This window comes from Leptonychotes weddellii, chromosome 15 (genome assembly GCF_054177405.1).
Source record: "Leptonychotes weddellii isolate Sample4059 chromosome 15, ASM5417740v2, whole genome shotgun sequence".
NCBI lineage: Eukaryota > Metazoa > Chordata > Mammalia > Carnivora > Phocidae > Leptonychotes > Leptonychotes weddellii.
Genome location: NC_138383.1, coordinates 49,227,603 through 49,239,794, shown reverse-complemented (window position 1 = coordinate 49,239,794; position 12,192 = coordinate 49,227,603). Strand labels below are relative to the sequence as shown.

General features: G+C 57.3%; 1 protein-coding gene across 1 annotated transcript in view; it reads left to right on the top strand.

Annotated features, from left to right (window-relative positions):
• Nucleotides 1–12,192, top strand: part of DNAH2 (dynein axonemal heavy chain 2) — an 82,560-nt gene that overhangs the window by 48,155 nt on the left and 22,213 nt on the right. Inside the window, exons 47-64 of the mRNA XM_081805789.1 lie at nt 2,073–2,225; nt 2,356–2,447; nt 2,738–2,936; nt 3,039–3,263; nt 4,022–4,126; nt 4,839–5,027; nt 5,116–5,201; nt 5,335–5,465; nt 5,588–5,737; nt 6,002–6,169; nt 6,411–6,571; nt 6,691–6,830; nt 8,168–8,300; nt 8,399–8,538; nt 9,765–9,975; nt 10,189–10,305; nt 10,463–10,604; nt 11,527–11,696. Of these exons, the coding sequence (XP_081661915.1) occupies nt 2,073–2,225; nt 2,356–2,447; nt 2,738–2,936; nt 3,039–3,263; nt 4,022–4,126; nt 4,839–5,027; nt 5,116–5,201; nt 5,335–5,465; nt 5,588–5,737; nt 6,002–6,169; nt 6,411–6,571; nt 6,691–6,830; nt 8,168–8,300; nt 8,399–8,538; nt 9,765–9,975; nt 10,189–10,305; nt 10,463–10,604; nt 11,527–11,696 (2,712 nt within the window). The remainder of the gene's footprint in view (nt 1–2,072; nt 2,226–2,355; nt 2,448–2,737; nt 2,937–3,038; nt 3,264–4,021; nt 4,127–4,838; nt 5,028–5,115; nt 5,202–5,334; nt 5,466–5,587; nt 5,738–6,001; nt 6,170–6,410; nt 6,572–6,690; nt 6,831–8,167; nt 8,301–8,398; nt 8,539–9,764; nt 9,976–10,188; nt 10,306–10,462; nt 10,605–11,526; nt 11,697–12,192) is intronic.

The following is a 12,192-nucleotide window of genomic DNA, read 5'->3' as shown; positions in this document are numbered from 1 at the left end:
CTCAGGTCATGATCCCGGGGCCCTGGGATCGAGTCCCGCGTTGTCAGGCTCCCTGCTCGGCGGGGAGCCTGCTTCTCCCTCTGCTTGTGCTCTCTCTCAAACAAATAAATAAATAAAATCTTCAAAAAAATTTAAAAAAAGAAATTTTCAGGTTGGTTGATATTGAAGAAAAATGTTTTTCGTTTAGAATTGTGGAGTGAGGACTAAAATTGGACATTTTTCTGTTGAGATTAAACCACCGTCTAGCAATGATTCCGATTGTTTTTAAAGACATTGCCAGATAACCAAACCGCTAATATAAAGTCATAGGACAGTGAAGATCTCTAACAGTATACGTCGTTCCTGGTCGAGTTAATATAAATGGAAACCCTGCAGATGAGCTTGCAAAGGTCACGGCCGGAACAAGGACTGTCGTATAGTCTCGGTGGCACACAGGTGCTGAGGGGGGTGGGCCGGGGGGGCGGTGAAATGTGCTGTGTGCTGGGGTGAGCTGGAGCGGCAGACTAAGGACTCTGTGTTGAGAATGACGGACAGTAAAGTCTCAACCCAGTTTCCCACCTACCCCTGGTGACTGCGGATGATTCTAAGCCCAAGTCCAGTATTCTGGATTGGACAGCATCTTGTGTGTCATGTTATCTGTAGTTCTCGGCATCTTAATGCAGAACCCATTCGCAAGAGCTCCCTGCTCACGGCCTGTGGCTGTTTCATGGGGCCGGTGAGAGATGGGGCGAACAGCGCCACATGCCCTCGGGGTAGGTGTTGAGAGCAGGAGTCTAAACGTGCTGTTTCTGGGGGCGCCCGGCTGGCTCAGTCAGTGGAGCGTGAGACTCTTGATCTCAGGGTCATGAGTTCAAGCCCCATGTTGGGCGTGCAGCTTACTTAACAATAAATAAACATGCTGTTTCTGCCACGAACTTGGGACGTTGTCAAATTTAATTATTATTTTTCGAATTTCATGTTTAATTACACAAGTAATGGCTGAATCTAATGTCCTTTTTTAAAAAAAGGATTTTATTTATTTGAGAGAGAGGCACAAGAACGGGGTGAGGGGCAGAGAGAGAAGCAGACCCTGCCGAGCAGGGAGCCTGATGCAGGACTCGGTCCCAGGACCCCGGGATCATGACCTGAGCCGAAGGCAGTCGCTTCACCGACTGAGCCGCCCAGGTGCCCCTCTAATTTCCTTTCTAAAAATTAAAAATTTTCACATAAAGCTGAAGTCCTGTTGGGTCACCTCTCCCCTCCCAATCCTGGTCCGCTCCCTCTTCTACAGACGAGTAACTACTCTATGTGTCTGTGGTCTCATCACAGACCTCTTAAGTACGTATTTACACGCAAGCCCATAGGTCGCCATAGAAAACGTATTTCAAAGCCGTATCGTGTCATGTACCACATTTGCAGTGTACTTACTGAGCGGCGGGATGGTTTTGGGTTCTGTATTGCTGTGTGTAGGTTAGTTTCATTGCTTTTAACCATTGTGTGCTCTTCTGCTGTAGAACACATAGTATTTTCCCATTCCTCTACTGGTGGACGTGTGGGTCATCTCCAAGTTTTTGCACTTACAAAGAAGTCACCACGAATGCCCCTGGACCTGTCCCCTTGAGCGCCCTTGGCACTTCCTCAGGGTAGACGTGGTGTGGCCGCATCACGGCTGTGTCTTTTTTTTTTTTTTTTTAAGTTTTTATTTAATTGAGAGAGAGAGAGAGGGAGAGGGAGTGGGGGGAGGGGCAGAGGGAGAGTCTCAAGCAGACTCCCTGCTGAGCGTGGAGCCCGACGCGGGGCTCGATCGCAGGACCCTGAGATCACGACCTGAGCCGAAATCAGGAGTCGGCCGCCCCACCGTGTCGGTGCCGTGTCTTTATGATGCAGCAAAGATGAGACTCAGGGCAACTCTGAGCTACCAGAAGTTTCAGGTTTATCTGACTGTTTGAGATTGAGCTTCATCTACAACCACATGGTTTTCTGAACAGAGCCAGGAAGGGGGGCGAACTCTAAGCCTTTGTGGCCATCTGCCAAAATAGATGCCCTGTTCGTCTCTTATAGAGCGAGGCTATTGCCCCTTCTCGTCTGTCCAGGTGAACCCAGCCGACGGTGAAAACTACGTCTCCATGGTGGAGCTGACCTTTGTGTTCAGCATGATTTGGTCCATTTGCGCCTCCGTGGACGAGGAGGGACGCAAGAAGATGGACAGTTACCTCCGAGAGATGGAGGGCTCCTTTCCAAATAAGGTCGGGACCTGCAGCCCCAGCGGTGCTCGGTGTCCGGCCGCCTGGCTCCCCTGCAGCAGTCCGGGAGCACTTCCGCTGGTGGGGAGAGCTAGCAAAGGCTTTCGTAGCCTCACACGCCTTCCCTCCTTAGGACACAGTGTACGAGTACTTCGTGGACCCCAAGATGCGCACCTGGACGTCATTTGAGAATAAGCTCCCTAAGAGTTGGCGCTACCCTCCCAAGTGAGAGCAGGGCCTGGGGCTGTGGTTGCTGGGAGATGTGGCCCGAAGCAGAAGTGAGCTGTGGCAGGGCGGGGGGGCTCCCAGACGGGGGGCGCCTCTGGAATGCAGGGAGCAGAATCTGGAGGGCCTGGGCCAGGGTCCCTAAGGAGGAAGCAGGACGCCCGATCTCCAGGCCCCTCAGGAGGCAGGGCGGGTGATGTGTAAGGAAGATGCAGGTCGGGAGGCAGAGGGAAGCCAGCGTTGGGAAGTAGCAGCCCAGGCCCTTGGACAAGGCCCCCTTTCCTCCCCAGCTCCCCCTTCTATAAGATCATGGTGCCCACGGTCGACACTGTTCGCTACAACTATCTGGTGAGCGCCCTGGTGGCCAACCAGAACCCCGTCCTGCTGGTGGGTCCCGTGGGGACTGGAAAGACGTCCATCGCCCAGAGTGTCCTCCAGTCCTTGCCCTCCAGCCAGTGGTCGGTGCTCATCGTCAACATGTCTGCACAGGTGCGCTGTGGGACCCGGGGATCTGAGAGCCTCACCGCACTCCTCTCGAACCCCTGTTTCTCCTGGGAGGCCCCAGCATTCGTCCCATATCTCTTCCACCAGACCACATCCAACAACTTGCAGAGCATCATCGAGAGCAGGGTGGAGAAGCGAACCAAGGGCGTCTACGTGCCGTTCGGGGGCAAGAGCATGATCACCTTTATGGATGACCTAAACATGCCAGCGAAGGACACGTTTGGGTCCCAGCCCCCACTGGAGCTGATCCGCCTCTGGATCGACTACGGCTTCTGGTATGACCGCGTGAAGCAGACCATCAAGTACATTCGAGTAAGCCTCCCGAGAAGTTGTTCTCCAGGCCTCTGTTTCCTGCCATGGAGGTTCGGTCCCCACTCCCTGGGGACCCCAGGAAAGAACCCCGGAATCCTGTACTCCTCCCTACCCACACACCCGGCTCCTGAATCCTCAGTCCCTATCGTTGACTCTCGTCAGTGTCTCTGCCCCATGCTCCCACTTCCACCCCTTCCCCAAGCTCACATGCCAACCCTGCCACCACCCAGAGTGGCCCAGGTGCCCAGGGTCCCCAACTCCCGTCCTGCATCCCCGCGTCCCCCCTGCCCTCCCAGCATCTCCTTCCAGTCGGGCTCTGCGCCCATGGGATTCTGAGCTCCTTGTTGGTTTCTTTCTCCCAAATGGATGGGCAGCAGCCCTTCCATCCTCATTGCTGGGGTGCCCGTCCATCTGGCCCTCAGAAACTCTACTAACAGCGCATTCTTCTGTTTCTGGGAAAGAAAACACGCGCGCGTGCGCACACACAGAGGAAAAGAAGACAGAGCCTAGAAAATGTTCTTTCGCTGACCTGTATTTTCTATTTTGGGTATATGGATCACAATGAAATAAAAACAAACATGTCACTTTGCTCATTCTCGAGGAAATGTCCCCGATCCCTCCCTTCCATTCACCTTCCCTCATTCCCTGTTCCTGCTCATCCTGGCCCCTCTACCTATCCTCGCTCCCTTTACCCCCCTCCCATGCCCTGTCTCTTCCCTCTCTGGCCTGTCCCACCCCGTCCTGTCTCTGCTCCCCAGGACATGTTCCTGATGGCTGCCATGGGCCCCCCCGGGGGCGGACGGACTGTCATTTCTCCGAGGTTCCAGAGTCGCTTCAACATCATCAACATGACCTTCCCCACAGTGAGGGCGTAATGGGGACCCAGGGGGTGGGGGGGTGCTGTAAGAGGCAAAACCGACCATGTCCCCGAGGACGAGGGGGCAGATCGACGAGGGCCGGGGGGACCCCTGAGCAGAGGTGCGTGTGGGGGCCGTTACGCAGGGAGGGGGGCTGCTAGCGTGGGAGGCAAGTGTAGCTGGGGCTTGGGGAATGTGAAGCCCGATGCGGGGCAGAGAGCTCAGGGGGCCCGAGTAGACTGAGGAACGTAGATCCTGCTGCTGACAGCCAAGAGCAGCGCCAGGATTCGGGGAGCTGAGTGAGGCCCTCGGGGGCACCCCAGAAGCCTCAGTAATCAAGATAAAGCACATGTTAATGCGATGTCAAAGCAGCCGATGCCCACAGTTCACCATGAACAAAGACCACGGTGTTACATAAATCTACGGGATTGGCGCCGTGCGTTGCTGAGCGATATCAGAGCCCGAGCCAAAAGGAAACCGCGGCAATCCTGACCCGTCTTTGTTTAAAACGTTGTTTATTTGTTCATCGTGCATATTCTGCATTTGTTTTGATTTTTGAATATCGCACAAACACATTATTTCTCTTGATTTTGTGGGGGGTTTTGGCGCTCCTTTAAAGTCGGCCCCCAAGATGAATGCCGGGCTGGCCTCACCGGGGTCCCAGCACAGCCTGGTGGGCCAGGAGCCTGCGAAAGTGAGTGTGAGGGCCTATTCCTAGGAGTCCCAGATCATCCGAATATTTGGCACCATGATCAATCAGAAGCTTCAGGACTTCGAGGAGGAGGTGAAGCCCATTGGGAACGTGGTGACCGAGGCGACCTTGGACGTGTACAACACGGTGGTGCAGCGCTTCCTGCCCACGCCCGCCAAGATCCACTACCTCTTCAACCTCCGGGACATCTCCAAGGTGAGCCACCCTCCCAGCCCAGCCTCCCCACCTCCCGCTCCAGCCTGGAGGGGACTCCCGCGGCCCACCGGCCACGCCCCTTCCGCAGGTGTTTCAGGGAATGCTCAGGGCCAACAAGGACTTCCACGACACCAAGTCCAGCATCACACGACTCTGGATCCACGAGTGTTTCAGGTGAGGTGCCCATGCCCCACCCGAGGCCGGACAGACGCCCCGGACAGACGCCAGACGCGGGCCTCCCGAGCCTGGCGCCCAGCCCCTGCCCGGCCCCTGCATTCCGGGGTCTCAGCCCACTCCCTCCCGACAGAGTCTTCTCGGACCGGCTGGTGGAGGCAGCAGACGTGGAGGCCTTCGTGGGCATCCTCAGCGACAAGCTCGGCTCCTTCTTTGACCTCACGTTTCATAATCTCTGTCCCAGCAAGCGTTCTCCGATCTTCGGTGAGCTGGCGCCGCGGCCGGCTGCTACAGGCTACGGGTGTGGGAGGGGGGCCGGGGCCCTTGCGGGGGGGTCTGGTGGGGGCTGGCCACTGGAAATCTGAGCCTCACGTCCCCCGGCCCAGGGGACTTCCTGAGGGAGCCCAGGGTCTACGAGGACCTGATCGACCTGGCAGTACTGAAGGCGGCCATGGAGACGGCACTCCGCGAGTACAACCTGTCCCCCGGGGTGGTACCAATGCAGCTGGTGCTCTTCCGAGAGGCTGTCGAGCACAGTGAGCGGCCCCTCCGCCACCCCTGGCCGGCACCCCAACGGCCGGCTGTTCCCAAGCAAGTCCGGGAAGGTGCCTTCCTTTCGGGCCCCAGATGGCTTTTCCTCCATGGTGGTGGCTGCTCAAGCTGGCTCCAGGCATCGGCCTTGCCCCACACTTCTCGGTCCCTGTCCTTCAGTTTCAGGCGTCCCGGTCACTAGCTGAGGGCCCCAGGGTGCCCCCCGAGCTTTCTCCGCCGCCTCACTGCCCTGCCCCCCCACTCCTCAGTCACGCGGATCGTGCGGGTCATCGGACAGCCTCGGGGCAACATGCTCTTGGTGGGCATCGGGGGCAGTGGGCGCCAGAGTCTGGCCCGCCTGGCCTCCTCCATCTGCAAGTACATCACCTTCCAGATCGAGGTCACCAAACATTATCGAAAGCAGGAGTTCCGAGAAGGTACGGCTGGGCTTCCGAACCGGCGTGGGCTGGGGCTGGCATGAAAAGTCAGATGCCTGTCTTCCTGCGGTGACAAGAGTGGGGAGCGATGGAGGTTGGGGGTGAGCCTTTCAGGCCCAGTGGGCGGAGGGCGGGGCGGTGCGCGGGTTGCAGGCTGGGGGCGGCGGGAAGGGGACAAGGGACAGGATGGCGCATCTGACGTCCGCCTGTCCCGTCTTCCTCCTCCCCTCCTCCGGCCCAGATATCAAGCGTCTGTACCGCCAGGCGGGAGTAGAGCTCAAGGCAACGTCCTTCCTTTTCGTGGACACCCAGATCGCTGACGAGTCGTTCCTGGAGGACATCAACAACATCCTGAGCTCAGGCGAGGTCCCCAATCTCTACAAGACTGATGAATTCGAAGAGGTACGAGCCCTCCCACGCCCTCCCACGCCCTCCACCAGCTGCTGCGTCCCCTCTGTGCCTCCCTCCCCCAAACCGAGTGCCACCGTGCAGCCCTGCGAGCCCGTGTCGCTTCCGTGCAGATCCAGGCACACATCGTGGAGCAGGCCAAGGCCGAGCAGGTGTCCCAGTCCTCCGACAGCCTCTTTGCCTACCTCATTGAGCGCGTGCGGGACAACCTGCACATCATTCTCTGCCTCAGCCCCGTGGGCGACCCCTTCAGGTGACCCCTGTGACCGCCTCTCCCTCCCTCTGTCCTGGCCCCCACTCCCCCCCTCCCCGCTCCTCTCTCGGCCCCCCTGTCTTCCCGGGGTGGGGGAGATCTCCTCAACAGCCCCGGCTCCCCAGCCCCTGCACGGCGCCCCCCTTTCCCTAGACCTCGCCTTCTTTCCCCAGTTCTGCTGCTTACAGAGGACGCGTCCCCTCCCTTTCAGTATGACTGGAGTGTCTTGTTGTGGCTTTGCGTTTTGTTCTTAAATTTTTAGTTGTGATTTTACAAAAACAAAATAACCAAAATTTACCATCGTAACCATGTTGCAAGTGTCCAGCTCGGTATAGTTAAGCATATATTCACAACAGATTGTGCAACAGATTTCTAGAACTTTCTCATCTTGCAAAATTGAAACTCTATACCCACTGAATAATTCCCCATTTCCTCCACCCCCCAGCCCCCGGCAACCACTGGCCCCTTTCTGTTTCTGCGAGTGACTACCCTAGATATCTCATATAAGTGGAATCATACCGTATTTGTCTTTGTGTCTGGCTTAGCTCACTCGGTTCGTGTCCTCAAGGTTCATCTGTGTGGTCACACGCCTCAAAGTCCCAAAATTTCCTTTTTAAGGCTGAATAATAGTCCATTATATGTATATATCATGTTTTGTCGACCCGTTCTTGCTGTGACTTGATTTTTAAGGGCAGCAGAAAGGAGGAGGGAGACAGAGAATTGCAGGGAGAGGCGATTTGGGCTCCCATGTTGTTTGTTTTCGTGTTTGTGGTACGGTGTATTTACCACGCACCGGGAGCTACACTACGCACTTTACGTGTGTCACCTCACTGAATCCAGTAACAACCCGGATTCGTATTCCTGTTATTCCCATTTTATTTTTTTTAAAGATTTTATTTATTTTTGAGAGAGAGAGAGAGAGAGCGAGTGGGGGGAGAGAGAGAGGGAGAGAGAGAATCTCAAGCAGACTCCACATTGAACGTGAACCCCGAGGCGGGGCTCGATCCCACGACCCCAAGAGCTGAAATCAAGAGCCGGACGCTCCACCCACTGAGCCCCCCGGGTGCCCCACGTTACTCTCATTTTAGAGATGAGGAAACTGATGTTGGAAGGGTTAGCACACCTGCCTGAGATCCACAGCTAGAACCAGAACCTGTTCCTAAATGCTACACTGAGCTAGCTCTCAGGGGAGTGGGACTGGGAGGACAAGGAAACACAGGAGCAAGGGGATGGGACACTTAGGTCCCTGGAAAGTGGATGGACCTGTGAGGAGGCCAGGAGTGGAGGCTGCCTGCCTCCACAAAGGGGCTTGAATGCCTCTCAAAACCCTTCCCCAGGAACTGGATCCGCCAATACCCAGCCTTGGTGAACTGCACAACCATCAACTGGTTCTCCGAGTGGCCCCATGAGGCCCTGCTGGAGGTGGCTGAGAAGTACCTCATGGGGGTGGACCTGGGGACGCAGGAGAACGTGAGTGCTCCCCCGCACGCCCAGCCCCAGGCCCCCTCCCGCGTCCCTTCTCCACCCGCCCTCACTCCCGGTCTTCCGTCCTTTCCCACGGGGCTCAGGTCCACAGGAAGGTGGCCAAGATCTTTGTCACCATGCACTGGTCAGTGGTGCAGTACTCCCAGAAGATGCTGCTGGAGCTCCGGAGATACAACCATGTCACACCTACCAACTACCTGGAGCTCGTGTCTGGGTACAAGAGGTGTGCAGAGGCGTGGAGCACGGGGAGGCCCAGGGAGCTCGCTGCAACGATGGGCTGGGAAACATCCAGAGCCGGCCCGGGGGGTCAAGGAGCCAGGCGCCCTGGGGCAGAGGCTGAGGTGCGGGGGGGGGGCGGTGAGAGAGAGAGCTGGGGTTCGCATCTCTAGAGCCCTCAGGCCAGGACTCCTCCCTACACCCTCTCTGTTCTGTCCTTATTTTCTGGGATGACGTTTCTTTCCCAAGCACAGTATAATGGTGATGGTGCTGTAAATGCTCACGAGACAGAGACCAGTCCTCTCCTCTCCACCCTTAAGTCCACCCTCTTCTAGACTTTACACCCTTCTCAAGAATCATATATTCATTTCTAAAGTTGCACTGAGTGCCTTTTCATGTGCACAACATAATATTTTGCTTTGAAAGATCTAAGACAAATGTAAAAAAAAAGAAGCAACCCACCTCATTGATTGGATTCGGTATTTTGATCAAGGCGAAGAAAAAGCCACTTGTAACAGTAATGATCACCCGCACTTACTCATCCGCTTACCGTACTTTCTGAGCATCTACTATGTGCTGTGCACTCTTCTAGGGGCTTGCAGTTCCGCAGTTAGCCAAAGAAAGCCCCTGCCTTCCCTGGGTACCTGGGTCCAGTCACTGTGCTGAGCCCTTCATGCACATTTTCTCACTTAGCCCAGAAAATAATCCTGCATAGATTTTTTTTTTTTTTTTGGCCTGTACAGTGTTGAAAACTTTTTGAGTAAGTTGCTAACATTGAACACCGGAGGCTTAGAAAAGTCCAGATTCCCAGCTTTTCTTTAAAACTCAGAAATCGTGTCAACACGGAGCCCACATTCCTTCCCACGTGGGAGAAACGGGGTGGAGATGAGGGGTGGCCACCCCCTGGGGAGAGGCTGGTGTTTGCTGGTTCAAGGCCGCCCCTGCTCGCTGCACAGTGGGGAGCAGTGGGAGCTCCTCGTGGGGAGTGGGCGTGAGGACAACAGCACGTAACAGGTGCTTTGACGGTGGTGTGCGGAATAAACCAGAGGGATCAGAGTCTGGAAGCAGGAAGACCGGCTGGGGACCTGTTAGCAGTGATCCAGGCAGGAAGTGATAGAAACCTCACAGTGGTGGTGACGGCGGCAACAGAAAGGGAGACGGGGACCCATCTGGGGTGCTCCCCTTTCCGGGGGCCCAGCCTTCCCAGGCGCTGTCCCCTCCTGTACGCCCCAGGTTGCTGGGAGAGAAGCGGCAGGAGCTGCTGGACCAGGCCAACAAGTTGCGGACGGGACTGTTTAAGATCGACGAAACCAGAGAGAAGGTGGAAGTGATGTCCCTGGAGCTGGAGGACGCCAAGAAGAAGGTGGCTGAGTTCCAGAAGCAGTGCGAGGAATACCTGGTCATCATCGTGCAGCAGAAGCGAGAAGCAGACGAGCAGCAGAAGGTGCTCCCCACCCCGCGCGCGCCCCCGGTCCCGCCCCGTGCCCCGCCCCGCGCCCCACCCCCAGCCCTACCAGTGCTCACCGACAGGGGCTTCCCGGTCGCCCTCAGCGACCATGTGAGGGACTGCCCAGGCCGCTCCTCAAACTTTCATCCTTCCTGCCAACACTGCCCCCCACCTTCGCCCGAGGCCAAGACGAGTCCTCTTGGTCCCTAGGCGGTCACGGCCAATAGTGAGAAGATTGCCATCGAGGAAGTCAAGTGCCAGGCCCTGGCTGACAACGCCCAGAAGGATCTAGAAGAGGCCTTGCCAGCCCTGGAGGAAGCCATGAGGGTATCAGAGCGGGGAGGCCCAGGGAAGGGGATGGGACCAGCCTGCTTCGTCCTCCCAGTCCCCGGGGAAGTGGGAAGAGGCAGGCGGGCCTCGGCTGGGACCTGTCCTACCCCGAGTCCCCTCGGGCCCTACTCCCTAAGTGAGTTGCTTTGCCCAGGCCCTGGAGTCCCTGAACAAGAAGGACATAGGAGAGATCAAGTCTTACGGCCGGCCCCCCGCCCAAGTGGAAATCGTGATGCAGGCCGTCATGATTCTTCGAGGCAACGAGCCCACGTGGGCAGAGGCCAAGCGGCAGCTAGGTAAGCTGGAGAGCCACGGCGTGACCAATGCCCGTTCACCCCGTGCTTACTAACTGTCTGCTGTGCGCCAGGCACTTGGGGAGACAGAGACGAGTGAGGTGTGCCTTCCACCCTCAAGAGCGGGTAGAGCCTAATAGGAAGGAATGGACGTAACTAGCAGTTAAGATTTTTTGGTCGTAAGTAACAGAAAACAACTCCTCTTAATTTAAAAGAAACAAAAGGAAATCGTCATAAAGATACAGGAATAGGGTGCCTGGGTGGCTCAGTTGGTTAAGCGACTGCCTTCGGCTCAGGTCATGATCCTGGAGTCCCGGGATCGAGTCCCGCATCGGGCTCCCTGCTCAGCAGGGAGTCTGCTTCTCCCTCTGCCCTCTTCCCTCTTGTGCTCTCTGTCTCTCGTTCTCTCTCTCTCAAATAAATAAATAAAATCTTTAAAAAAAAAGATACAGGAATATATCTCAGAATCCAAGGGCAGGAATGCCTTTGGCCCCCCAAAAGGACAAGAATCGGAAAATGTGAAACCAGAGGCTTGGTAGAATAAAGCCTGCAAGCTGTGGGTGGGGGACCCCTGCCCTGAAAAGTCAGTGCGAAGCATACAGAAGTGATGGTGTGTCTGTGCGCGTGTGTGTGTGTGTGTGTGTGTGTGTGTACGTGTTTGCATGCGCGTTCCGGTGGCCGGGGGGATTGGCTGCGAGTGTCCAAGGAAAGTGGTGGCAGAGGGGGCTAGGAAGACTGGGGAGGGTCCTGGCGGCTTGGAGTTTCCAGGGATGGAAGCAAGGTCAGTGGGGAACTTGGGATGAGGCCGGATCAGCCCAGCCCAGGAAAAATACGGCTGCGCCTGCGCGGTGGAGGCGAAGGCTGGATAAGGAGGGTGAGGCCCTCTGGCTGAGGGCCCCCCCGCCCCCGCCGTTTCATCCCTCAGGGGAGCAGAACTTCATCAAATCCCTGATCCACTTTGATAAAGACAATATCTCAGATAAGGTTCTGAAGAAAATTGGGGCCTACTGTGCGCAGCCAGACTTCCAGCCTGACATCATCGGCAGAGTCTCACTCGCTGCCAAGTCCCTGTGCATGTGGGTGCGGGCCATGGAGGTGAGCAGGGTGCGGGCCGTGGACGTGGGCGGGGTGCGGGCCGTGGAGGTGAGTGGGGTGCGGGCTGTGGACGTGGGTGGGGTGCGGGCCGTGGAGGTGAGCGGGGTGCGGGCCATGGAGGTGAGCAGGGTGTGGGCTGTGGACGTGAGCGGGGTGCATGCAGGGCGGGGCGGGCCGGGGAGTGGGGAGCGGGGTGCAGGCCGTGGAGGTGAGGGGGGTGCGGGCCGTGGACGTGAGCGGGGTGCGGGCCATGGAGGTGAGGGGGGCGAGGGCCGTGGAGGTGAGCGGGGTGCATGCCGTGGAGGTGAGCGGGGCGTGGGCCGTGGAGGTGAGCGGGGCGAGGGCCGTGGAGGTGAGTGGGGTGCATGCCGTGGAGGTGAGGGGGGCGCAGGCCGGGGAGTGGGGAGTGGGGTGCGGGCCGGGGAGGTGAGCGGGGTGTGGGCTGTGGAGGTGAGCGGGGTGCATGCCGTGGAGGTGAGCGGGGCGCGGGCCGTGG